The sequence below is a fragment of the Hyperolius riggenbachi genome, chromosome 11, assembly GCF_040937935.1.
Source record: "Hyperolius riggenbachi isolate aHypRig1 chromosome 11, aHypRig1.pri, whole genome shotgun sequence".
Lineage (NCBI taxonomy): Eukaryota > Metazoa > Chordata > Amphibia > Anura > Hyperoliidae > Hyperolius > Hyperolius riggenbachi.
Window position 1 is genome coordinate 87,473,923 of NC_090656.1, and position 27,413 is coordinate 87,501,335.

General features: G+C 43.6%; 2 protein-coding genes across 2 annotated transcripts in view; one reads left to right on the forward strand and one right to left on the reverse strand.

Moving 5' to 3' along the window:
* Nucleotides 1-215: 215 nt before the first annotated feature.
* SDHAF2 (succinate dehydrogenase complex assembly factor 2) lies at nt 216-21,618 on the reverse strand. The gene is made up of 4 exons (XM_068260843.1): nt 21,557-21,618; nt 19,609-19,796; nt 3,899-4,008; nt 216-1,432 (listed from the first exon to the last, which is right to left on the reverse strand). Exons 1-4 carry the CDS (start codon nt 21,578-21,580, stop codon nt 1,302-1,304), a joined length of 453 nt encoding a protein of 150 aa, XP_068116944.1. The 5' UTR covers nt 21,581-21,618; the 3' UTR covers nt 216-1,301.
* A 14-nt stretch (nt 21,619-21,632) lies between these two features.
* Nucleotides 21,633-27,413, forward strand: part of CPSF7 (cleavage and polyadenylation specific factor 7) — a 31,522-nt gene continuing 25,741 nt past the window's right edge. Inside the window, exon 1 of the mRNA XM_068260842.1 lies at nt 21,633-21,822. Coding sequence (XP_068116943.1) covers nt 21,769-21,822 — 54 coding nt within the window. The 5' untranslated portion in view covers nt 21,633-21,768. The remainder of the gene's footprint in view (nt 21,823-27,413) is intronic.

A 27,413-nucleotide genomic window follows, 5' to 3' on the forward strand; every position in this document is an offset into this window, starting at 1 on the left:
GTTTTCTACAAGATGTTTACTATGGGAGGGACAGTAAGCTTTGACAGTAGGGAGGGAAAATTAACACTGAGCTGGGCAGGGGGGGGGGGGGGGGGATAGCAGAAGTGGTGTCACTTTTGGCATCACAGAGAAATAAAGATGGAAAGCAGCAGAAATATTATTTACATTTTCTCATATCACATTTCTTCCAAATCAGTGAGCACTAAATAAACAAGTAATGTCTTTGTATTCTTTTTATTTTTTTCAGATAATACAATACTGCATTTCACCCCACTTTAAGTGATACATGAGCTTTAATATTATACACCTGCAAAATAAATGAATCTGCCAGACCTACAGCACAGCTTCCTCTAACCTCTTATGCACATAGCATAGGCCACACATGGCATTAAACCACCACTGCATAATAACTGCAGAGTGCAGAGACTCAGCCCCATATAGTGTTGGGAGACATACAGATTACACCACGAAACAAAGCAGAGTAATCAGTTCATTTATACAGAATTAAAACTAAAAGGAATAATACCTTTACTGAAACAGAACTGCAAAGTACCTTGCCTTCTTAGCAGAGAATCAGACATGTATTTGCAGTACTACTTACAGCTCATGTTGAAAAGACAAGACCCTTAAAGGAAATCTTACAGCTTGTCGGGGGATTTTTAGGGAAGCCAGAGCTGGATCCCAGAGGCTCAAGAGAACGGATAAAGCCTCAATAGGATCCTGAGGCTTCCCACTCCAAAAATAAGTACCCAATAGGGGCACTTTTTTTTCTAACAGATTAATTTTAATGTATCGCTCCAGGATAGTAGGTGGAGCCATGCAAAGCATTCTGTTATGCCTTCATAAGCTACGTAAGTGCTCAGAACGGCTGGTTTATAGTTTCGAAACAGACCAAAACACTTGTCTGTATTAAATGTAATGTAATATTATTCATTCATTCATAATATGCTAAAAACCAGCATTTCTGGAAGCTAGTCTGACCCGTATAGCCATAAAAGTACAATTTTCATGTCTTTGCTCACTCTCTCAATGGATCCTTATGGGTTTTGATTTTCGAACACACAGGAAGTGTAACCTGCAAAGTCTTTAATATTGGGTGCTGAAATAATAATATGTGTGCTGCCCCAGTGAATAAATAGAAGCTGAAAAATATAGTAAAGTTGGGCTAAGAACTCTTAGCTGCTGCTAGCAGTCCTCACATCTCTCACTGTAAGTGAGGGCAAGTCTCTCTCTGTTTAGACATTAGCAATCCTATGCATATGGATTTGTACAAGCAGCTTGGGGAACAGTGATACAGAATCTCACTGAGCCTCTTTGAAGAGATATTCCAGGTCTGGTTGCCGGAGACGTTGTTCCATCTCTCGATTCTTGGCAAATTCCTGAAGTAGATGCATGATCTCATTGTTGAACTTCTCAGGAGGTTCCTGAGCTCCTGGAAAGGAAATGACACAATACACATTAAGCTACAGACATAGGGCTCATTCACATAGCTGTGCCCCTAGCTGGTTTACACTGCCAGGAAATCGCCTGGAAAACATTAAGGTGTACCTGAAGTGACATGTGACTGAATGCACAAAGAAACAATAAAATTGGTAGGAGTAACGGCGTAGGGGGCATCATGCATTACCCTATTAGGTCAGTGCGTGTTACTGGGGTAATGTGCGCATTGCTATGGTAACGCATGTTAGGCCTCGAGCGTACCACATGTTACCATAGCAACGCCTGTGTAACCCTTGTAACGCACATTGCGCTAATAGGGTAACACGTGCTACCCCCCTGCTGTTAGCACCGATAAAATTCCGGTGCACTGCCTAACGATGCCAATTTTTCCATTGCATCATGTATCAGACCCATGGTGAGATAATTTTGGGTACATATAGAACTAAGCCTACTAAGAATTTTTCTGTGTTCCTTTTTATGTTTATTGAAATAAACCAGTGCTTTATCCATGCAGATGAGGCAGTTTGGACTAGCAGTGAATGCTGACCAAACACTCCTAATAACAGGATAGGGCTGAAAAGAACAAAAGGTAACTGTTTTGTAGTGTGGGAGCTGAACGAACCAGATTTTACTTCACACTGACATGGCTGCTGTTTACACCTCAGACTTATAAATTCACCAAATTGATCACGCTTTTCTCCTGGCGGACTCAAAGCGCTTCAGAGTTGCAGCCACATAGGGCGTTCTCCACGGGCAACCAGACTTCTTACTGTTTTACGAACTGGCTTGAGCCAGGATTCAAACCCTGGTCAAAGGCTCAAACCTTACATCAAAGGCAGCACCCTTAACCAGTATGCAACAAGTGTGCCTCAACATGACATCAGATGGCAGTTTTCACTGGAGCTCATTCAGCCTTCCCTGACAGCTGTTGCCCACCCTCTGCTTGGATCATTGGCTGTATTGATATTGTAATCTTTGTGGTGGGACATTCCCGCTTGTTCTCCCCTCTAAAAGGGACAGAATGGGCTGCTAAGCAAAAGGCTAGCAGCTTATCTGTACACCAATCAGAAAAAAAACAGATCATGAAAGATCACTTTGTGTGACATTTATCCCAGATCAGTAACTTTAGTATATCAACCCCAGTTTGTTCTATCAGTATGAGATCAGGCAGGGGATATGGCAGATGCCACTAAAGTGACAGAACTGAATGAAACGGAGATGTGTCATTAGTCAAGGTAAAGCTAGCTAAAGGAGCAAATATAAATCTTCAGAAAAATTATAAGTTTAAAAAGTATTTTAACTCTTACAAAAGCCCAACTGTGGTGATCTTCTATAATCAGAGTTCACAAAGAGTATCCTACTGCCACCAGTAGTGTGTCATAAGTGGTAGCTCCTTCACTTAGAGCAGGGGTGGCCAAACTTTTTAGGCCAAGGGCAATATCACTATTCTTGAGAGTGTAGGGGACGAACTAACGAAATGATACACAATTTTTGCTGATTGCCATTAGAGATACTATATTTTGACAAAACATTTCTATGGGAAATAACCCATATACTGAGTGCTATTCTATCAAGATGAAACAGGCACACCATCCGACATCAAATTCTCGGGGTGCTTGGTGAGGTGGCATAGGCAGTACCACACTTAAAGTCCACAAGATCTCACCAACACACCACCAGTTAAAGCACACCTTTTATTGTGCCAATATCCACAGTATTCCAACAATTGTTTCGGGGGCCATGCAGGGTCCCCCTTGATCAAGGCATGTGGTTACCACATGCCTTGATAAAGGGGGACCCTGCGTGGCCCCCGAAACAATTGTTGGAATACTGTGGATATTGGCACAATAAAAGGTGTGCTTTAACTGGTGGTGTGCTGGTGAGATCTTGTGGACTTACATATACTGAGTGCAGTTAGCACAGTGGTAGCTGCTAATCAGTGGCTCCTGCCCGTTTCTATGGGCGTGCAAATAGTGCGACCACCCAGGGCGCTGGCCAGAGCAGCGGGGGGAAAGAGGGAATAGTGGATTTACAACTCACCTTCCGTAATCCCCTGCAGCCTCTTTTTTCTTCATTGCATTGGTAACAGCGCCCTCTGTAATGACGCAACCCATGTAATCACTGGGTGCAATTTAGCCTAGAAACTGCCCTGCAGTGGGTGTTACTGCTGTTGGCACAGTGGCAGCTGCTAATCAGTGCCTGTTACTGCTGCTGGGCCCTGTATGTGGCCCCACAGGTATGGCCTACGGATCGCATGAATTAACAACTGTAGAGAGCTTTGAGGACCACCAGAAATGGCCGGACTTTTGACAGACTTTAGACATGCATGACTTAGAGGAATGCTGATCAAATACAGTATCTAAGGCTACCATTGGTCTGTGCAGAGTTAAAGGCAGAACAGGATAGTGGTGATACTTAGAATATACAAAGCTACAATTCATCAGTGTTGGAGACTTACCTGTGGCCCAGTAGTATATATCCCAGTCATTACTCGGCTCATTAATTAACTGATCATACTGTGACAGTTGAGAGTTGGTCATGGTGGCCAGATATTTTTTGGCAAAAAGACTGAGGAAGGAAGAAATATTTTAAGGGTATGAACCCAAAAATAAGCAACGGTAACAACATACCTTCTTAATAAATAAACATTTCCAGATACCATCCTACTTGCAATTTGCTCTCTAACTATATTCTCCTGTCTTTCTCTGAGATCCTGGACAGGTATTTTGGGCGCTGAGTGGTGTCCGCGATTTCTAGGCCGTAATGTGAATTATGGCTATAGCGGCGCTCATGATGTCATTCAGCCAGCAGCAATAGCTGCAGCCTGAATTACGCTTCCTCCTACACAATTAAGTTCTCAGTAGGGGAATCGTTTTGAAAATAGCCGGGAAATTTGCAAAAGCATTGTGAGCCATCTATCAGCTTCACCCTGTGCCCAAACTTCCCGCCTTTTTTATATGCACACCTGTGATCACCCATTCTTACTCCTGCTTACAAGACTTCTTTTGATCCTCTCCCCTCCTCTGGAAAGCCCTCCCTCAATACATCTGACCATCAACTACACTTTTTTAGGTGCAACCAAAAAACTCAACTCTTCAGGCATGTATACTATCTCACTTAGCACACTTTGGCCACTTACCACCATTTTACCATCCCATACACAGCTTCCCTTCCCCTATTAACCCATTAGAAAGTAAAGTCAATTGGTCAGGGCTCTCTTTCCCATTTTTCTCTTAAAGAAAACCTGCAACTAAATAATGGACAGCATTTATACTTACCTGGGGCTTCCTCCAGCTCCCTGTGGGGCGTGAGCCTCTTGACCGTCTTCCAGGGACGCTCCGATCCTCCACTGGCTGGCCTGGTCTATTTCTTCAGTCAGCCCCAGTCGCGTTGTAGTGGCCACACGTGTGCCCCCATCATGCTAGAATTGCTGGGAGCACACTGCGCCTGTGCAGTACCTACTGTGCAGATAGGGATGTGATAGGTGCATGCAGCGGCTGGACCACACATGCGCATTACAATACAACTGAAGAATGAGGCCGGGCTGGCCAATGGAGCTGGCCGTCCCGAGAGGAGGGAGAGGGAGCCCATGGTCTTAGGTACACTTTAATGCTGTGTAATGTGCATACCCCTATGTAAAAATCTGCAGCTGATTTGTTCATTACATGAATGGTAATCCACTATTGTCTTGTACAGTGGAACCTTGCTTCGTGAGCATAATTCGTTCTGGAAACATGCTTGTAATCCAAAGCACTCTTATATCAAAGCAAATTTCCCCATAAGAATTAATGGAAACCCAGTTGATTAGTTTCACAATCCAAAATAGTTATAGTAAAATAGTATAAAATAAAAATGTAAACTAGACTTTCACTATAACTAACAAGTTTATTGCCATCTGTTGGCTCACCCCAACCTTTTTGTGGCTTTAACAGGTAACTTATCCAGTGACCGTTACTTTTGGGGATTTCATGTAAATGTGACTTTGCACAGTCTCTACACTCAGATTAAGTACAATCCTGCAGCGCCAAAGGGAGAACAACCATTGGCAACGTTGTGATGATGTGACGCATGTATACTTTTTTTTTCTTGTATTTCAAGACGTTGCTTGTATATCAAGTAAAACATTTCACAAAAATGTTTGCTTGTATTGCAAAGTGCTCTTAAACCAAGTTACTCTCAATGATAGGTTTTACTGTATTGTTAACTGTTATATTGTGTACATTGTATTGTATCTTATGTCCTCTTTGTACCTTATATCCGCTTGTACAGCACAAAGGAAGATCTTGGCTCTATATAAGTTAATAATAAAACACAATATACAGAATATACAGTGGGATGCGAAAGTTTGGGCAACCTTGTTAATCGTCATGATTTTCCTGTATAAATCGTTGGTTGTTACGATAAAAAATGTCAGTTAAATATATCATATAGGAAGACACACACACAGTGATATTTGAGAAGTGAAATGAAGTTGATTGGATTTACAGAAAGTGTACAATAATTGTTTAAATACAATTAGGCAGATGCATAAATTTGGGCACTGTTGTCATTTTATTGATTCCAAAACCTTTAGAACTAATTATTGGAACTCAAATTGGCTTGGTAAGCTCAGTGACCCCTGACCTATATACACAGGTGAATCCAATTATAAGAAAGTATTATATGAGAAGTATTTAAGGGGGTCAATTGTACGTTTCCCTCCTCTTTTAATTTTTTCTGAAGAGTAGCAACATGGGGGGGTCTCAAAACAACTCTCAAATGACCTGAAGATAAAGATTGTTCACCATAATGGTTTAGGGGAAGGATACAGAAAGCTGTCTCAGAGATTTCAGCTGTCTGTTTCCACAGTTAGGAACATACTGAGGAAATGGAAGACCACAGGCTCAGTTCAAGTTAAGGCTCGAAGTGGCAGACCAAGAAAAATCTCGGATAGACAGAAGCGATGAATGGTGAGAACAGTCAGAGTCAACCCACAGACCAACACCAAAGACCTAAAACATCATCTTGCTGCAGATGGAGTCACTGTGCATCGTTCAACCATTCGGCGCACTTTGCTGTATGCGAGAGTGATGCAGAGGAAACCTTTTCTCAGCCCACAGCACAACTTGAGGTATGCTAAAACACATTTGGACAAGCCAGTTTAATTTTGGAACAAGGTGCTGTGGACTGATAAAACTAAAATTGAGTTATTTGGGCATAACAAGGGGCGTTATGCATGGAGGAAAAATAACACAGCATTCCAAGAAAAACATCTGCTACCTACAGTAAAATATGGTGAAGTTCCATCATGCTGTGGGGCTGTGTGGCCAGCGCAGGGACTGGGAAAGTTGTCATAGTTGACGGATGCATAGATTCCACTCAGTATCAGCAGATTCTGGAGACCAATGTCCAGGAATCAGTGACAAAGCTGAAGCTGTGCCAGGGCTGGATCTTTCAACAAGACAATGACCATAAACACTGCTCAAAATCCACTAAGGCATTCATGCAGAGGAACAAGTACGTTTTGGAATGGCCATCTAAGTCCTCAGACCGGAATATAATTGAAAATATGTGGTGTGAGTTAAAAAGGACATGTGCGCTCCCACACGCTCCCGGCCGCGGATCGTTAGCCCAGGAATCAATGAATCGGCCATGGTGCCCGATCACTGATTCCTCTCCCCCGCAGAAAAAACGACAGCTTCTCTCGGAAGCTTCGCTTTTTCTACCTCCTATGTCCCTCTAAGTGTACATTGTACGCTTAGAGTGACGTCATGTAAACAAACTCAAGGTTGCTATCTAGTGGCCAAAAAGTAAAACTACATCTAAATGTAAAATTTTTTTTTAAAATACACATATATTTACCCAAATCAAATACTATTTACATCCCACCCTCCCAAAAATACCCACATAAAATGTTTAATAATAAAAAAAAAAACATTACAATAAAAAAAAAACAACACATAAATATTTACCTAAGGGTCTAAACTTTTTAAATATCTATGTAAAGATGAAATTTCTAATTTTTTTTTATAAGCTTGTAAATAGTGATGGATGCAAAACGGAAAAAATGCTCTTTTATTTCCAAATAAAATATTGTCGCCATACATTGTGATAGGGACATAATTTCTGTTTCAAAATTTTTATTAAAGGTTTTCAATAAAATAAGTGTACAACACCAGTAAGGGAATCAGTGTTCACTCAGGACTGGACCACATGACAATGAGAACATAAAAAGAGAAGGCATAACATTTACACAAGGCTAATGTTGTCTTGAGGAACCGTATCAACAATAGAGTGGGTACGCCTAAGGCGTAGCCTGAAATCAACTGGCTGGGAAACTCGACCCAGAATGGCCGGGATCCCCACAGAGTGTGAGACCGGTAGTCCCCTACCCATTGCCCGCCCAACCCCTTCCCACCGCCCCCCCCTCCACCCACGGGTCCCACCCCCACCCCCTTCAGTTCCCCTCCCACACCCCATCCCGTCCCCTCCACCACAATGGGGTGGAGAGGGGGGGAACAACATAAGAGGAGAAGGAAAGAAGAAAGGAAAGAAGGAAAGGAAGAAGAAGGTCAAGAAAAGAAGAAGAATAGAGTGGACCTAGACGGGAGATCAGATACCCCCACCTCTGGAGTTAGAGGACCATCGTTCACCCAAATAATGTTAACCTCTCCCTATTATGACCAAATAATCCTTCCATGGTTGCCAAATCCTCTCTACCTTAGTTAGCTTGTCCAGGAGAATGCCTGCTAGCTTTTCCTGGGTCATAAAATTAGTTAGTCTGTTTTTAACTTCCTCAAAGGGAACTAGTTGCTGCTTCCAGGCTCTGGCAATTGTTTGTTTGGCGGCAACAAAGATGAAGTGTACCAAAGCCCTTTGATGCTTGGAGAGGGAATCTATGCGGAAATGTAGTAGAGCTGACCAAGGGTCTTTCTGTAAGGAGATATGAAAGACTGCTTGTATTAGTTTGTAGACCTTGGTCTAAAAGTGGGTTATCATGGGGCATCTCCAAAAGGTATGTAGTAAATCACCCTTGACAGTACAACCTCGGAAACAGCTGCCAGAGCCCCCTAAATGAGCCAATCTGGCTGGCACCCAATACCATCTCATTAGAACTTTTAGGGAAGATTCAATAAGGTTGGTATTAATTGATATATGGTTAATGGTGTCCCAAGACATCCTCCAGTCCTCTATAGGTTTGGTGCCCCGTAGATCTTGTTCCCATTTTTTGGCGTATGTATGGACAAAACCATCTGGGGGGCTATTTAAGGCAGAATAAAAGGTGCTGATTAGGCTGCGGCCTCCTGGATTTTGTATGCACGCTCTTTCAAAGCAAGAGAGATTAATATCCTGGTCTTGGTGATTTACTAGTAGGGACTCAATCCAGTGCTTCAGCTGGAGGTATCGAAAATACTCAGAGCTCGGGATCTGGTATCGTTCCTGAAGGTCCGACCAGGGGATAATCTTGGAGTTTTTAATCAGGTCCCGAACCAGGAGCACCCCTTTAGAAGACCACCAACGGAACGCAGCCGGGCTTTCATAGGCCGGGGCAAAAAGCGGATTTTCCAAAATGGGTAGTAGTGGGAGAGTGGGGGAAAGGAGGCCTTGGGAGTACTTGAAGGAATCCCATACAGAGAGCAAATGTTTAAAGATTTTACCCAGAGTAGAGGGTCTGGACCTAGGAGGGAGCCATATAGGACATTGGACTGACTGTGGGGCGGCAGCTACAATTTCAAATAGGGACCAAAGTGGCATTTTTGGGCCTTTATAAAGGCTTACTAAAGGAGTGATTTGAGCCGCTTGGTAGCACTTAATAATGTTTGGGAAACCCAGACCCCCTTGATTCTTATGTATGAAAAGAGTAGGTTTAGCAATCCTGGGCCTAGAAGCTCCCCAAATGAAGTTCATCAGTTTAGTTTGCAGAAGCTTTAAGAAGTGCGGGGGGACCCTAACTGGGAGGAGACGAAATAAGTAGAGGATCTTGGGTAGGATAGTCATTTTTATGGAGTGGATTCTCCCAAGCCAGGACAACTGTAAGGGGGACCATCGGGTTATTAAAGTGGTGATTTGCTTAGAAAGATGGTAGTAATTAGCTTGGAATAGGGAATCATAGTTTGAAGTGAGGCGTATCCCTAGGTATTCTAAATGTGCTGTGGCTATCTTGAAAGGGCAGGGCCGGATTTACAACACTGGAGCCTATAGGCACAGAAGTTCTGGTGCCCTAAGCTCCGCCCCTCAGCACAGGGCACCCCCCAATTCCCTCTATTCTTAAGACAAAAAACACACAAGGTGATGGAGATATTACCAAAAAATTGTGATAGGTTCTACTCACAGGAAGGTAATAAAAGTAGAATATAGCGATTGGTAGATTCTAGTGATAGGAAGGGGGTAGTAGGCAATATGGATGGTTAGTGAGATGATTTGAATTTAGTTACTAACCCAATCAATCAGCTGCAATGGCATTGGATTGGTCCAACTTCTCTCTTCACCAATCTGAACAGCAGTGCAGTTCAGCACGCATTTTTAAAACACACAAAAACATACATAAGCTGTTACTTCAATATAAACTTACACATACTCCTATGTACGCTCTTCAGCCTTTTGAACACACACACGCTGACGCACACACACTGACACACATACACATACGCTAACACACACAGATGCACACATGCTGACGCACACACGCTAACACACACACAGACGCACACATGCTGACAGACACATACACACATACGCACTCACACACACACTGACACACACGCACAGACGCACACACACTGACAGACACATACGCAGAAACAAACACACTGACACACACACGCTAACAGACACACTGACACACACACACGCGCGCGCTGAAACACTCGCTGTTAATCCAATGTAAGCTTTCCTCCTGCATTTACAAGGGGGTGATATTTGTGAAAAAAATTAAAGAGCAAACTTGCCTTTTCCTCTCATAGTCCTAGATGTGGTCAGCTCTGCAAAACATAGGCTTGCCTAAGCATTACCATACCATAAGAGCTGGTATTACACAATGTGCTGCTCCTCGGATGTAGTTATTTGGCAGATATAGCATTTGGCAGCGGACATGTATGGCCAGAGAAAAGTAAAACATCCTGTATGTAAATATTAGGATTTATTGTGTCAGAATTCTTTAACGTTTTATGAAAAGCCAATTTCGAGGTGTTTTGCTGCCATAAATCACACATGGCAGAGATCAGAGGACACCACTATGCAGATACATGAACAGTGAGGACAGGGGGGTCAGCACAGATTCTCCATCTTACAGCCTGTCACTTGCAGACAACGGGAAACCTCATCCTTGACCCGTAATATTCAGGAGATTCAAATACCATCCGGACAAAGCTAAACAAAAGAGATCTGTCGAGAAGAAAGACAAATACTCCCCCATATACACCTTTCAGCTAGAGATACACTTTTCAGGAGTGACTCACTCTGCTCTCTGATGCCATTCTCACGCTTCTGGCCGCTGACACTGGAGGGAGGATTTCAGAGGCGGTGGAAGTTCAAGTTTCCCTCTCCTGTGCTTCCTCTCCCAGCCACTTCCCGTGTTCTCTGTGGTGATGATAGGAGGAGCCAGGAAGAGATATCATCAGAGAGACTCCCGCTCTGCACTGCAGCGGCTGCAAAAGCAGAAGGGTGCAGCGCCCCACATAGCTGTTTCAATGAGGCGCTGGGGACACATGCGATAATGCAGAGCAGATAGCCTCCGGCTGTAGGCAGCATGGAGCGGGCTATAACATTAGCGGCAGTTATGTTGTAACCGTAAGTGCGGGGGCGGAGCAGGCAGGACTCGAAGGAGATGTAAGTTAACTATGCACATTGCTACCCGCCCCTGCGCACATGGCGCCTGTAGGCTCATGCCTACAATGCCTATTGGTAAATCCGGCCCTGTGAAAGGGTAATCCTTTATTAAAGAGGACCAAGAGTTACTACCCATTGATATATTCATAAGAACTGATTTATGGGGGTTAATGGTCAGTCCAGATACCTGTGAAAAATTTTGAAGTATTGTCATTAAGTGTGGGATTGAAGATTGAGGGTCTGTGACAAATAACAACATGTCGTCAGCAAAGAGATTGATCTTGTGCTGAATACCCGCCAATTCCAAACCCTTTACCTCCGCTGCATCTCTGATTACCTGTGCCAATGGTTCTAAGGCAAGGATGAACAAGATGGGGGAAAGGGGGCAGCCTTGCCTTGTTCCCCTTTCGATGTGAAAAGTATCTGAGGAATATCCAGCATATTGCACTTTGGCTCGGGGCAAGGAGTAGAGAGCTTGTATCCATTTAATGAATGGAGAGCCAAATCCCCAGCGTTGCAATGCAAACTGTAAATAGTCCCACGAGAGGGTGTCAAAAGCCTTGTATATGTCAAGGCTAAGGCATACTCCTGGGATCTCTCTGGCTCTCAAACATTCAAAAACTTGGATGGCGCGAAAAACTGCATCAGTGGCTTGTCTGCCAGGGACAAAGCCCACTTGATCTCTATGTATCAGACTCTCGAGGAAAGTATTCAACCTAGTGGCCAGTATTTTGCTCAATAGTTTCACATCAACATTTAAGAGAGATATGGGCCGGAAGTTAGTAACATCAAGTGGGTCTGAGTCGGATTTGGGCAGCATAGCAATATCTGCTAGAAGGGAGGTTGGGGAGGGGATGTTGCCTTCTCTGTACTCATTAAAGGTCTGCCTCAGTATTGGGGCTACTGTGGACGCAAATTTTTTGTAAAATAGGGGTGAGAACCCATCTGGGCCAGGGGTCTTGGATGTTTTTAAAGATTAAATTGCTATTAGGACCTCTTCTGTACTAATGTCAGAAGATAAACTTTCGATTGCTTCTGGAGGTGGGCAGGGAAGTTGTATGGGGGCAAAGAAGGCTTCCAAGCTGGAGGAATCTGGGCGGTTGCCAGATTTATACAAATCTTGGAGGAATTCTTGAAAAATAGAGACTATTTTATGGGGGTTTGCTGTAGGCGGGTGAGCGGGGCTACGAACCCGTAAGGTTGGGGGTTTATAGCTACAGTTCTTCAGTTTGTTCGCTAGGAGTGTGTGTGGTTTATTGGCCCAGCGATAATATTTATTTTTCTGCCACCTAAGCTGTTTTTCAACCCTTTCACTAAGCAAAGCATCTAACTTTGTGCGGAGATTTTCTCTTGCTAGCTTTAGTGGCGCCGTTGGAGCCGCTTTCCAATTGCGTTCGGCCTCCTCTAGCTGTGTTGTCAGGTCAGAAATGGCCTGGGTTTTTAAATTTTTCATATGAGTAGCAATGCTAATAATGCCCCCCCTAACTGTAACCTTTAAAGAGAATCTGTATTGTTAAAATCGCTCAAAAGTAAACATACCAATGCGTTAGGGGACATCTCCTATTACCCTCTGTCACAATTTCGCCGCTCCTCGCCGCATTAAAAGTGGTTAAAAACAGTTTTAAAAAGTTTGTTTGTAAACAAACAAAATGGCCACCAAAACAGGAAGTAGGTTGATGTACAGTATGTCCACACATAGAAAATACATCCATACATAAGCAGGCTGTATACAGCATTCCTTTTGAATCTCAAGAGATCATTTGTGTGTTTCTTTCCCCCATGCACTGAAGTTTCAGGCTGCTCTTTTCTTCTTGCAAACAGCTTTGCCCTTGTTTGTAATTCCTCAGTATGTGAAAGCCCAGCCAGCTCAGAGGACGATTTATCCTGCTGATTAGAGCAGCTTCTCTCTTCTCTCTTATCTAAATAACACACAGGCAGTGTGCATAGAGGGGCCAGAAAGGGTGAGTTCATAGCAGAACCACAACACTGAAGAACTTGGCAGCCTTCCAGACACAGGCCGACAAGTCTGACAGGGGAAAGATACATTGATTTATTACAGAGACTGTCATAGTAGAAAGTGCTGCAGTTAGCCAGAACACATTAGAATAGCTTTTGGAACATGTAGGATGATAAAAAACAGGATGCAATTTTTGTTACGGAGCCTCTTTAAGGCTTCCCATAGGATGGTTGCTGAGCTCACTGAGCCTTCATTGTGGTCTAGGTAATCAGAGATGCAGTTTTGGATTTTAGCTAGGCTGTCCGGGCGGGACAGTAAGGAGTCATTAAGTCTCCATTTAAACATACGACCTCTAGGGATCAATGAGGAGACCTGTATTTGTACAGGATCATGGTCTGACCATGGGACTGTAAGAATTTTAGCTGATTGAATGTTCATGATAAGTGATGAGTGTATAAAAAAGTGGTCAATTCTGCAAAAGCTTCCGTGTGGGTTTGAATAGAAAGTAAAATCTCTTGCACTAGGATTCAACTCGCGCCAGGCGTCTATTAGATCTCGGTTAGAGAAAAGCTGCTTGACTGTTTGTGAGGTGGAGAAGGAAAAGTGCTGGGAAGCTGTTGCAGAATTAGGACCTGCTGCTCTGTCTAAGTCTGAATTTAAAACCACATTAGTGTCACCACACATGATAAGAATACCCTCAGCGTGATGGTCAATAACCTGGAGTAAATGTGATAGAAAACGGTCTTGGAACCTATTAGGAGCATAGTATGACACTATTGTCACTTTGCTGTCAAACAATGTACCCTTTAACAGAACGTATCTCCCTGTTGGGTTGAGTAGGGAGAAATCACAGATAAAAGGGAGGTTTCGCCTAAAGGCAATAGTAACCCCTCTCACCTTATCCGGGGCGCAAGAATGGTAAGCCAGGGGGAAATGCCGGTTAAGGTAGGCTGGGTGACTATCCCTGGAGAATCTAGTCTCCTGGAGGCATACAATGTCCGCATGGCATGCTTTATAATAATGGAAGGCTTTGCCTCTTTTTTGGGGAGAGTTGAATCCCTGGACATTATGTGTTATTATCTTTAGAGGGAGACTAGCCATGATTGTTTATTGTAACGCGGATATATATGAAAGGAAAGAAAATATAGGGATAATGGTATTGAGTGCCAGCACTTCTCCGAACAGAGCCAGTGCAGGGGTAGCGTCTCACGTCGTTGGTCCAAAGGAGGGTAGAGTATAATAGAAGAGGAAAAAGGAAAGGAGAAATGAAGAAGAGAAGAAAGAGAAAAAACAAGAGTGAAAGTGCCTCTATGCCCTCCACAGTCCAGAGGGAACAGAGGCTAATCTGCGTAACATTTGGGCTGTTTAGCTCGGTGGAGATACTCACCAAGCCCAGGCCATAGAGTAGGCGAATCCTAATGTTGGCGCCTACCCGGGGAGGAGGCCCTCCCCGGCTGCATGGGTTACAAGGTATAAAAACATTATAGTTCTAAAGGCATCTAGTCAATAGCCATAACAGATAATACACATTGATATGCAACCCCCCCCCCCCTCGAAAAGACATAGAGATACGAGTCATTAGTCCCTATATATATGAAAAGAAAGGGATCTACAAAACTTAATTACAGAAAAAGAAGAATGGGCAAACATTTTGGAGCGTACGCTGTCTGAGTGGGAGCCCCAGACCCAGTTCCCCGGTAGCATTCTATGACCAATTAAAAAAAAAAAAAAAAGAACCCACTGGTCTAACAAAATTAAGGGTTTCTCATGTGGGGAGGTCTGAGGCCCCCTATCAGAAGCGCAACTGGTGTCAGATCATGAAACATGCTTTTTTGCTGATTGCAATTAATAGCTAGAATTGCCATATAGACCTTGACAAGTAACCTATTACTCATAACCTAGGAGTAGAATCACTAGCAAAAGTATGCGGAAAACAACTTGCAAGCTTAAGGCGTAGTTAAGCAAGGCTAGGACTTCCATTAAGAGCAAGCCCAGCCAGAAATGCACGACACTGGAGTGTTTCAGCATGTAGCGGCACAAAGTCAGGTCCTCACTCCTGGAACCTGTGCAGGGAGAAAAGATTCAGCCTGGGTCTGAAGATGTCGTAGGTGGGGGCTTATTGCCATGGTCGTGAGTGCGTCGGGGTTTAACTGTCTCCCAGAGTGGTTGCGATCTTTCCGAGCACTGGCTCCGAGAGGGTGATGCTGCGGGAAGAGAAAGCTTGAGTTTCTCGAGTTTCTTTAAAGCATCCTCTGGTGTAGACACAGTGTGGGTATTGTTTCCGTGCGTGAATATCAACTTGAACGGGAAGCCCCATTTGTACTTAAGGTTATGTGCCTGTAAGATCTTGATGGCAGGTTTCATGTTCCTGCGGCGCTGAATGGTGGCGGGGGCAAGATCTGCAAAGATTTGGTATTGGTGCCCCTGGAATTCCAGCTTCTCATTTGTTCTAGCAACTTGAAAAAGTGTTTCCTTCGTTTTATAGAATGTGAATTTGATAACAATGTCTCTTGGAGAGCCATCCGGCCGCAAAGGCCCAAGGGCCCTGTGGATTCTGTCAAACTCAAGCCTTTCTATGGGAAGAGTATGGTCGAGCTCCTGAAACAGGGCCGTTGCAGTGGAAGTGAGATCAGTGATACTTTCGGGAAGGCCGCGGATACGTAGGTTACCTCTACGGGAGCGGTTTTCAAAGTCTTCCATGCGGAGATGAGCTTCCTGGAGGTCAGTCTGCATCTCGCCCATATCTTTTTCATGTTCATCGATCACTATGTCTACATTGTCCATACGCCTCTCTAAGTCGTTAGTTCTGGACCCCAGTTCTTTGATTTCTTAAGATAGGCGGGTAGCAAGTTTACTAGAGGCCTCCGCCAGTTCCTTCTGCAAAATGGCTTTAAATTTTTTTAGCAGGACCCGGCCGCGGGAGTCATCCTCCTTGTCCCTCTCGACTGTTTCCCCGGGTTTCTGTCTGCGGGCTTGGGCACCCCTCGTACCCGAGTATCGGCTATCAGCGTCGGACTCACTTTCTGCGTGTTCCGAGTCCTCATGTCTGGTACTTGGCGCCATCTTGGTCTTCGGGGTGCGCGCTGAAGAGGGCCTTTCAACGCCAGAGTTTTCACCCTGCCGCTTTCCTTTGCCGCCCATCTGAAGGCTGGGGTGATCAGAGGGGAGATGTGTGGGGGTCCGGTCTCAAAAGGTGGCTTCTAGATGCCGTAATCAGCTCCGATGCAGCCGGGAAGAGCAGAGCTCACTCAGAACGCGTCCATCTTGAGCGGCTGCAGGCCACGCCCCCCGTGATAGGGACATAATTTAAACTGTGAAATAACCAGGACAAATGGGCAAATACAATACGTGGGTTTTAATTATGGAGGCATGTATTATTTTAAAACTGTAGTGGCCGAAAACTGAGAAATAATGAATTTTTTCAGTTTTTTTCTTATTCTTACTGTTAAAATGCATTTACAGTAAGGTAGCTCTTAGCAAAATGTACCACCCAAAGAAAGCCTAATTGGTGGCGGAAAAATCAAGATATAGATCAGTTCATTGTGATAAGTAGTGATAAAGTTATAGGCTAATGAATGGGAGGTGAACATTGCTCGGATGCATAAAGTGAAAACGGCCAAGGGCTTAAGTGGTTAAACAATTATTGTGCACTTTCTGTAAATCCAATAAACTTCATTTCACTTCTCAAATATCTCTGTGTGTGTCTCCTATAGGATATACTTAACTGACATTTTTTATCGTAACAACCAACGATTTATACAAGCTAATCATGACGATTAACAAGGTTGCCCAAACTTTCGCATCCCACTATATATATATATATATATATATATATATATATATATATATATATATATATATATATATATATATATATATATGTGTGTGTGTGTATGTATGTATAGTATTTTTTTTTTTTAAGGCAGCCAATCAAAACACTGTACTTTTCAACCAATAAGTTTTCAGTGGTTATTTTAAATCTGCCGCCTGGTCCATCAAGATGCACAGCAGGAGAAGTAGAGACAATCAAGCTTAGTGTACTTATGTTTATGTGTTTCAAAGTAAACTATTCTTGATAATGCAATATATTTGTACTATTGATTTTAATTCCGTAGAAACATTTCACTTCTATAATTAATATTGCAAAATGTCTCGTATACTCACGGTTAGCCGAGGTCCAGATAAGACCTGTATATGGATACGGAGAGGGGAAGGGAGTCATACCAGGAAAAGGAGGGGGGAGTACTCAGGAAGTGGGAAATAGTCAGAATAACAGGGATCAAAATACACTACAGCTAGTTTGCTATCAGTATATGCAGAGAGCTCCTTATACTGCACATACCAAGGTGGACATTCCAGAGTCTTAACAAGACAGTAAAATCAATATTGCAAGTATATTGTCCTATTTCTGCTGTACTTTTTCACATGAACATCAACATTACTGATGTTTCAGGCCGGTTTTGCACCTGGCCTGTGTGATGCTCCACCTGTCGCATTGCACAAAACGTCAATCATATGACCCTTCAGTATAGTGCACCAACAGCGTCATATGCATAGAGCCACCCCCTGCCCAGTGATGTACTTCCTGCTGCACAGGAAGTATGCCACTGAAATCCCTGGGATTTCCGGATTTCCCCATCATATTCCCGTACTTTTGTGCATGTGCCTCACACCACGTTTACTTTTCCTGCTTCACCTATTGACTCACATAATTTCTGCAGCGGAACTCCGACGGTAACATGGTTTGACTTTGCGGTGACTCGGCAGCCGACTGGGCACTTTCGCCGCAACACAACATCACGGCGTAAGTGTACTGGGCCCCATTGCCTTGTATTGTCGTTGCGGTACCCTGCGGTAAAACAGGGTAACGCAATGCAGCTTTGCAAGACAAGTGTAAAAGGGGCCTCAAACAACACATCAACTATGTATATATTTGTACGTGTATTGCTGGATGTCGTGATTGTACGGTGTTTTGAACTTCTCATGTATCTATCGTCCCCAATATAAGATGTTGGTGCTGTACAAATAACAAATATGAATAATTTAAGCCTTTCCAAGATCACTTAAATACACTAATGCTTTATTTTTTTTCTCATTCTGATTTCATCTGACTTCTGTACACTGTTTAGGGTGTCAGGACGCAGGTAGATGCCTAAAATGAAGCAACATGCCCTTGTTTATCCCCTGATGACTGCAACCGCCGAAACTAGTCAGGCCAAAAGCAGGCAGCACTGAACAAGGGTCGATTTTTGAGGTTCTTAGTACCACATTGGGTGGGAAGCGCTACATGCCAAGGGAGGTTCCTAAGTGGATTAGGACCCTCTGGAAGTAAGTGTTCACCTCACCTGTACTGCCTTTTTATCCAGAAATAAACGAATTGATACTTTTCCACTAAAAGCACCCCTGTCTGCTTTGTCTGCACTCTGAGTTCACACAGGTGGTGGAGTGGAAAGGCATATATCAGAAGAAGAATATACCTGCGCTGTGATTTACTGCTAAAATATGACCTGCGCAGTGCCACACAGACAGTGAAAGCTTTCTTCCTTTTTTTGAGCCTGGAAGACACTGCGCAATAAATACACAGAATAGGAATTAGCTGAGAAGAGAAATTAAGGGTACCGGTAACAACAGGATACTGAGGGTGAGATTTGGACTTGCCACTGTGATAAATAAGCTGATCTTTTTGTAATTGGATTTGCCAGAGGCAGTAGACGGCCATGTTAAAGTATACCCAAAGTGGGCCGGGGGAGGGGGGCGGGATGGGACACGGAGGCATGTTTCTTGCTGCAGGATCGCTACCCCACCCCCGAAATTGGTGACATGCGATTGTCGCCAATTTCAAGGGGACGGGAGGAAGGTATTGCCTGCTTAAACATTCGCTGGGGGCGTTCCTGAAGGCCTTCCTTAGCTGCCATTGGGCAGCTCTGTCTCTCGCTGGCCGCTAACCCGCCTCCCTGCATGCTGCTCTGTGTGTGATGTGAGACACAAGGAGCAGCTCTTCCAACGTCGTGACATCAGGGGATCGGGTAGCATTGTTTTTGTTTAATCCCCACTTCGGGTTCACTTTAAATAGACAAGCAGGAACAGAGGATGTGCATGGGATTATATGTAGCTGAGGGGGATTCTCAATTTCGGAGATTTTCTCCTAGGAGATAATTTTTCATCTTTTGTTTAAAATAATCTGAGTATTTTCTTGCTTGCTGGTGGCTTAAAAGGCATTTTATTAATAAGGTATGACAATATCACCTAGGAGAAAACAGAGGAGAAAAACTGAATTGATTATGGGTTGCAGAGTATCAGCAATGGACAGCCGATACATTGTCAAACATCACCATAGGAGACTGATTTGATCACAGAGTAGAATGTCTGCTTGATTATGAGATATCATGTAATTTTATCATTACCTAAGCAGGATACAGTTTTCCAGCATGCCTCTCTTTCGGCTCTCATATACAAGTCTTGCCCTTTTAATTTCTGGGGTTTCACCACTGCGCTCCTTCCATACAGGTAGTTGGATTTCTGCTTCATATCCTGATGTATCACTCAAGAACTTCGGCCCTTGTCGTACAACGAAGGCCGAGAGAAAAGAGCTCTACAAATAAAGTGTGTAGAATGTTAACAGAAAGTTCATATATCACCTAGCGTTATGCGGGATTGTCAGCCACAAAATCAAATTCCATTTACCCACTTCTCTGTGTTTATTATGCAGTCTACAACCTGACTCTGAATTGCAAGCATTCCAATATAATCATAAATGTTTCTGCTCTAATGTATCTTATCTCAATCAGCCTGGCTCCTTTTTGGTACATTGCCGGGGAGAAGGAAACTTTTGCTTTTACTTTTATGGGTGTCAAAGTGAAAGAAAATTGGCACTAGTATGGTTGCAGTGACCCAGCAGGATCCCTTATAGGGAACAGTTCTTTAATCACAGCAGCCTCTACAACTTGAAGCATTCCATATCTCCCAACTTTTTGCGGTGACTTTAAGACACGCCCCTGCCCCTCTAATCATGCCCCCCTCCACCACACCCCTAGCCATGCATACCACTAAATATTCATAAGGAAAAGATGTAGTTTAAGAATTTCACACAGGTCCTTTCTATTATCACTAGTTTTTCTTCATATTAACATTTGAAATAAATAAATAAAATATATACATCTAAAGGATGGGAAAAAAGTTTGAAGCCAATTAAAAACATTCTTTTAGAAGTAAAATACCGTAATTTTTTTTCCGGAATTTTCGGAATATAAGGCACATTTCATCTTCCCTGGAACTGAGGGGAAAAGTGGATGTGTTTTATATATAGATACGGTATTGTGGGGTTAGTGTATTGTAGTGTGTAGTATAGTGTAGCTTAACTGGTAGGTGTAGCAGGGATTGGTGTAGTGCAACTTAGAGATAGCTTGGGGTGGTCCATTCCCTAATGTGTGCCCTCTAAACCTAAGTGCATCTTATATACCGGAGCATCTTATTTATTTATATTTATACCTCCAAAAAAGGGACAGATGGGAGGTATGGAGTTCTAATTGGCCGAATAGTGTGGACGTAGTTATTACCCCAGACTCTAACAAGCTTCTCATCCATGCCCTCATCATCTCCTGCCTTGATTATTGCAATGCCCCACTGTCTGGCCTCCCTTTGAAATGCATTGCACCCCTTCAATCAGTCATGAATGCAGCAGCTAGACTCATCCATTCTTCACCCCGCTCTGCCTCCACCCCCCCCCTCCCCCAGTGGAGCCCTACACTGGCTCCCTATCTTTTTTTAAGATCAGTTTTAAGATTCTGTGCCTTACCTACAAATCTGCGCACAAGACCAGCCCATCCTACATCTCTGATTTCATCCAGAGATATACCTGCCCGCCCCCTCCGGTCCTCCAATAATATCCTCCTGACCACCCCACACATTTCTCACTATCATACACGCCTATAGGACTTCTAGCAGTAGTCAATTCATTAGTGGGATTTCGCTATGAAATTTCTCACTGCCTCAACTATAGAAGCGCCAAATGAACACACCATTTTTCGTATTACGCCATGCACCTCTAGGAACAAGAAATCTTGCCAGTGACACAGACAAGAATAAAATCCGCCAAAAGTTTCTTATATTTTTTCACACTATTTAAAGCTAAAAGAAAATATATTTCATATAATTATTACTTTGTATAAATCTTTGTTGCACTTGTCAACTAATTATATTTTGAACTACCAAAACTAAAAGTACTCCCTTTTAGCTGCAATGCCATTGGCTACCAGTGCGAGCTTCTCTCGGGGGTAAGGAAGAGGTCACAGGACAAGGTCAAACTGTTGTAGTACCTCAAATCCCCCCCACCAGCACCATGGCTTCACTCACCCTGCATCTGATCAGCGACAACATCTTCAGCGTGTGACGTCACTCCGCAGCCCGGATCTCCTATACCGGAAGCTGGCGGATAGGGGTTGTCGCTCAGCGGAAGTTCCGGTTGGCGCGGGATCCTGAGAGACGCTAGTGTGAGGCCGGAGAGCTGAAGCGGACGAGCAGAGCAAGCGGGCACAATACCGGACTCGGTATCCCGGCTGCCGGGCATGGCGGACGGGACGGACTTGATTGATATATACGCCGAGGAGGAGTTCGTCCAGGTGAGAAGAGGCGCTTCCCCTTGCGCTGTGCACAGAGCCCCACTCCCCCTCCTGCTAGCGCCAAGCATTGCTATAGCTCTGCTCCCCCCCACTCCCCCTCCTGCTAGCGCCAAGCATTGCCATAGTTGTGCTTCCCCTGGCGCTGTGCACAGAGCTCCACTCCCCCTCCTGCTAGCGCCAAGCATCGCCATAGCTCTGCTTTCCATGCAGCTACGCTGTTATTGCTTATTACCATTGCAGACAAAGATCCTCGCTGTATCCTGAAAGTGTGATCCTCCGGTTGGTGTGTACTTCCCCCCTCTCTCCCAAGTTATAACATTGCAGAATAGCCAGATAGCTCATGGGGTCCAGAACCACTAGGAGAGTATAAGGGGCTAAAAGAGACAGAGAAGCGTGATGCTAAATATAACTTTGCCTTCCTAAGACCGAAGGTATTTGCAATCATTCAGCTTTAAGTGTAAGTGTGGTTTTCCATGATACATTGTTGCAGAATTGGCGCTGATCTAGTTTAGAGCATAGTTTCTTAACATTTTATTGGTATGTACCTCTTTTAAAACCCTGTACTCACCAAGTAACCCCTAGCATAGTAAACATTATCACAAGTACCCCATGGCAAATATATATTTAATCATAATACATAATTGGTTCTAAACAGTTTCCAAGCATTTACTATTGCTTTTAATTAGCTTAAACACTAATTTGGCGCTTAAATAAGATTTATCATTTTCTAAAACTATACATTTGTTATTGGCAAAGTATATCAAGCCTGAGTACCTACTGGAACCATCAGAAGTACCCCTGGGGTATGTGTACCACATGTTGAGAACCTAGGCCATAGAGCAGTGTTTCTCAACATTTTATTGGTATGTACCACTTTTAAAACCCTGGACTTGACAAGTACCCCCTAGCATTGTAAATATTATCACAAGTACTCCTTGGCACATGTATATTTGTAGTACATGATAATTGCTTCCAAACCATTTCCAAACATTTACTATTGCTTTTAATTAGCTAAAATACTAATTTGGCGTTAAGTAAGATTTATCATTTTCTAAAACTCTAAATTTGTTGTTCTTGGTTAAGTATATCAAGCCCGAGTACCCCCTGGAACCATCAGAAGTACCCCTGGGGTATGTGTACCACACGTTGAGAACCTAGGGTCTAGAGAACCTAACGGGGGACACAATGGGCTCTATTCATACAAAATTTGTGGTGAAAAAACTCCTGGAGGGAAAATACCGCAGCTGTATTTTAGACTTCTGGGTGGTCATTCCTAAAAATTTTGCCAGCTGCTATGCAAGTGCGGAGATCTCCCGCTGAAGGCTGGCGGTAAGCTGTCGGAAGGCATGCGGAAATACTTAAGCCGGCAGAGTCCCTCTGTGCGCTGCTCTCTCTGGGAGGTCTGTTCCATTCACTTGTATGTAATCCGCAGGCTTCTCGCTAATCAGAGGAAGATGCATTTCCCGTCCACATACCGCTTCCTCTAATCTTTATGAATGGCCATTTTGTTACTTTTTTTTCTAGATAAATCTAGAAAAACACTGCAGAAGGCGGAAATTTCTCACTCTGCTGGGGGATTGAAGATTTTCATGCGGGAACAGCTTTTATGAATGCCCACTTTGCTAAATGGTCGGAAAGTCCGCTGTTTTGAGCGGAAAACTTGCGGTAACATTTTATGAATAGAGCCCAATGTAGGGAATATCTGCTAATGTCATTGGATGGACAGCACCCTCTCAAACTGCTAGATTTCTGATAGGTTGTAGTATACTATGCACATGCTATTCAGCTATTCACAATGCTTTGTGCTATAGAGGGTGCTGTGGTTGAACTTTTCCCCATTGGGTTTCCTGATGGGTCCCTTAAACTAACACCCCTGAATTTGTAACTCATCTCAGCAATCCAACATGAAGGGATCTAGTATGGTTTAGGTTGAGATAGGTAAAAGGGGGCGCTGCCATACTATATGTGAAATACAGTGGCATCCAGAGGGTAATTTGGGTGTTAGCAAAAGACTTTGCCCAAATTACAAGAAAAAGCAATTCAGCTGCCAGGAATAGCTGGCAGCCGAATTGCATCTTATCCCTGAGCCCATGGCAGCCTGGAAAGAGAATAGTAATCTATGCTGCCAGGAAACTTGCAATAGCCGAGTGAGCTGTTATTTTGGACTTGTCCTGTGCCCAAATTTCCTGGGGCCCTTTTTACCTGTGTGTGGTTTAGGTGAACCTTTTTACTCTGGCCCAGGGCTGTGGAGTCAGAGCAATTTTGGGTGCCTGGAGTCGGGAAAAAATGCACAGACTCCTGATGAATTTCAACTGTAATTAAAATAGAAAATATGATAAAATGTTCTATTTCTCAGATAATAGTCATCATAAATAATTTACATATACAGTAATAGCTGTGCTTCGTCCACAAAAATGAAATAAACCAATCCAAAAAAGTTACTTGTACTGCTTCAATAAATCAGTCCCTGCATTTTTAAAGTCGATATACATGTCTGATTGTGACTGTACAGTATATATGTGTACACAGGAATCTCTTATATATGCTAAATAACATCTATGCTGTGAGAATAAAGCCTGATGTGTAGACGTGTCACTAAAAGAGATGGTCAATGAGATGGAAATAATTCTGCGTTGATGCTGATTTATGCAAATGTATGCCTTCTCTTTGCTCATTAAATCAAATAATTTGATATGTTGTTAAAATTTGGTTTGGTGGTTACGAATTAAAGGGTACCTGAGACGGATGAAAAGAGAGGTTTTATACATACATGGGGCTTCCTCCAGCCCCCTTCAGGCCAATCAGTCCCTCGTTGTCCTTTGCCACCTGGATCTTCTGCTATGAGTCCCGGTAATTCAGCCAGTCAGCGCAGTCCGGCTACATGCCGCTTCCACAGCCAGGAGCATTCTACACCTGCGTAATAGTGCTGCGCAGGTGTAGCACGCTCCCGGCGGCAGAGTGTGTGCATGCGCACTACGCCCGACTGGCTCAAGTACCTGGACTCATAGCAGAAGAATCCAGGTGGCGGAGGAGGACAGCAAGGGTCTGATTAGCCTGAATGGGGCTAGAGGAAGCCCCAGGTATGTATAAAACTTTAATTTCATCTGTCTCGGGTTTACTTTGTTACACAGTAGTACTCTACATATGCACTCCCCAGGGAGCTGCAGGGGATACACTGAGAATGTTGTGCACATTGAACACAGAGGTGTTGTCTATCACCCATAAACCTGGTTCAGATTGTGCATGAAGAATGTGTAAGGCCTCTTGCACACTGCAACCGATTCCGATTCAGATTCCGCTTTTTAATCAGTTTTTACATCCGATTCAGATTCTGATTTGCAGTGTGCAAGGAGCAAACTGCAAATCTGAATCGGAAGTAAAAACCGATTAAAAAGCGGAATCTCGGAATCTGAATCGCTTGCAGTGTGCAAGAGGCCTAATAGAGGAAGAATCCCCTCATTCTCCTGCAGAGTACCTGCACATCACTCTAAAGGCTCATACACACATCAGACTATAGTCTTTGGAAAATGAAAGATCACAGACCAATCTTACCACCCTTCATGTAGTATGAGAGCCATACTCTACAATGTCTTTTCTATGGAGCTGAACTCCACATCAGAAAAAATCTTCGCAAGATGCTGCACACACAGATGCTGTACAGACACAAAAGATCTGTTCCTGCCAAAAATCCATTCCTGCAAATTGCAATGATAGTCTATGAGATCTGCAGATCATCATACACACATGATTTAACTGACATTCATCTGCAGATCAAGCAATCATCCGCAGATCTGAAAATCCATCCTGGTGGATCTGATCTGCAGATGAATGTCAGTTAAATCATGTGTGTATGATGATCTGCAGATCTCATAGACTATCATTGCAATTTGCAGGAATGGATTTTTGGCAGGAACAGACCTTTTGCAGATAATGATCTTTTGTGTCAGTACAGCATCTGTGTGTGTGCAGCATCTTGCAAAGATTTTTTTTCTGATGTGGAGTTCAGCTCCATAGAAAAGACTGTGTAGAGTATGGCTCTCATACTACATGAAGGGTGGTAAGATTGGTCTGTGATCTTTCATTTTCAAAAGACTATAGTCTGATGTGTGTATGTGGCCTTACATATACCCACAGTTACATTGCCTAGGGCCTGATAAATGTTCTTTGTTCCAGTCTGTACCTTTTACAAGTACTCTTACCAAGGACTAGTTTTAGTCTAAAGAGAATACATATAGCAGTCTACATATCCTTCAAACTTCAGTTGTCTTTTAAAATTCCTAAGCGTTGGCAGTTAAGAGACGAATTTCATGTTACATACTTTCAATCAACAAGATTGTAATATGCAAATTAGAGAAGTCGGAGTCCGTAGAATCCTAAACTGAGGAGTCAGTCGGTGGATTTTTGTACCGACTCCACAGCCCTGCTCTGGCCTACCCCCCTCACTAGTGCTCTAAACTCTGGTCCCCTACCTTCTGTGTCCCCACCTCTCCCTCTAGATTGTAAGCCTTCGGGCAGGGTCCTCCTCCTTATGTCTCCTACATGTTTACGCACCTCCATTACCGTACACCCATCCAATGGATCTGAGTTGGGGCTCTTTTCCACTATGAAATGCGATCGCAATTGCGTTTCAATTTCCACCATGCGATTGAGCTACTATACTCATAGTACAGCTCCAGTGTTCTCCCCAGACTTTTAGCCGGGTGCTCCACCCGGCTAGATTTGGTGACCACCCGGCTGTCATCGGCTCACCTCCTCACTTCCTCCTATGCTGTAAGCAGAGTTGCCCTGCATTTTCATCTCAACCCACCGGGCTACTTTTTCATGCCACCCGGCTACTATTTCATCTCACCCAGCTAGAAAAGAATTCTGGGGAGAACACTGAGCTCAATCGCATACAAAAGCGGCAGGGCGGCGATTGCGCTTTGACCAAAATCGCATCGCAATCGGATCGCACTAATGGAAATTTCTGCTGCAGTTTCCATTAGTTTAATGTACCTTGCGATTTGCGATCAGAATCAAATCGCAAATTGTAGGCTGGTGGAAAAAGTAGCTCAATCGCAATCGCATGGTGGAAATTGAAACGCGATTGCGATCGGAATCGCGATCGCATTTCATAGTGGAAAAGAGCCCGTAGGGCTCTTTTCCACTATAAAATGCGATCGCGTTTCAATTTCCACCATGCGATTGAGCTACTATACTCATTATAGTACAGCTCAATCGCATACAAAACGCGGCAGGACGACGAATGCGCTTTGACCAAAATCGCATCGCAATCGGATCGCACTAATGGAAATTGCTGCTGCAGTTTCCATTAGTTTAATGTACCTTGTGATTTGCGATCAGAATCAAATCGCAGGCTTGTGGAAAAAGGCCCTTAACTCAACTTGCTTTAATCTCCATGCTCCCATCCAGTGACCGACTAGGCATTACCTTGTACTCATACTGTGCTGCATGATCTGGTTTGCATTTATTTCTGTATTGTCTTATCGCTGTATGTCACCTCTAAATATTGTCTGTAACCTTAACTAATATGTTGGTACTTTATAAATACAATAAATAAATTAACCAGCGACAAGGTCCACCGCAATGGT

What these genes read in the sequence shown, in the direction of transcription:
- SDHAF2 (XM_068260843.1), bottom strand. Translation starts at nt 21,580, where the DNA reads ATGTTGTCGCTGATCAGATGCAGG. An exon ending in TGTCGCTGATCAGATGCAGG is followed by an intron (nt 19,797 to 21,556) that starts GTGAGTGAAGCC and finishes CTTTATTTGTAG; the next exon opens with AGCTCTTTTCTCTCGGCCTT. An exon ending in GAAAACTGTATCCTGCTTAG is followed by an intron (nt 4,009 to 19,608) that starts GTAATGATAAAA and finishes TTCCTTCCTCAG; the next exon opens with TCTTTTTGCCAAAAAATATC.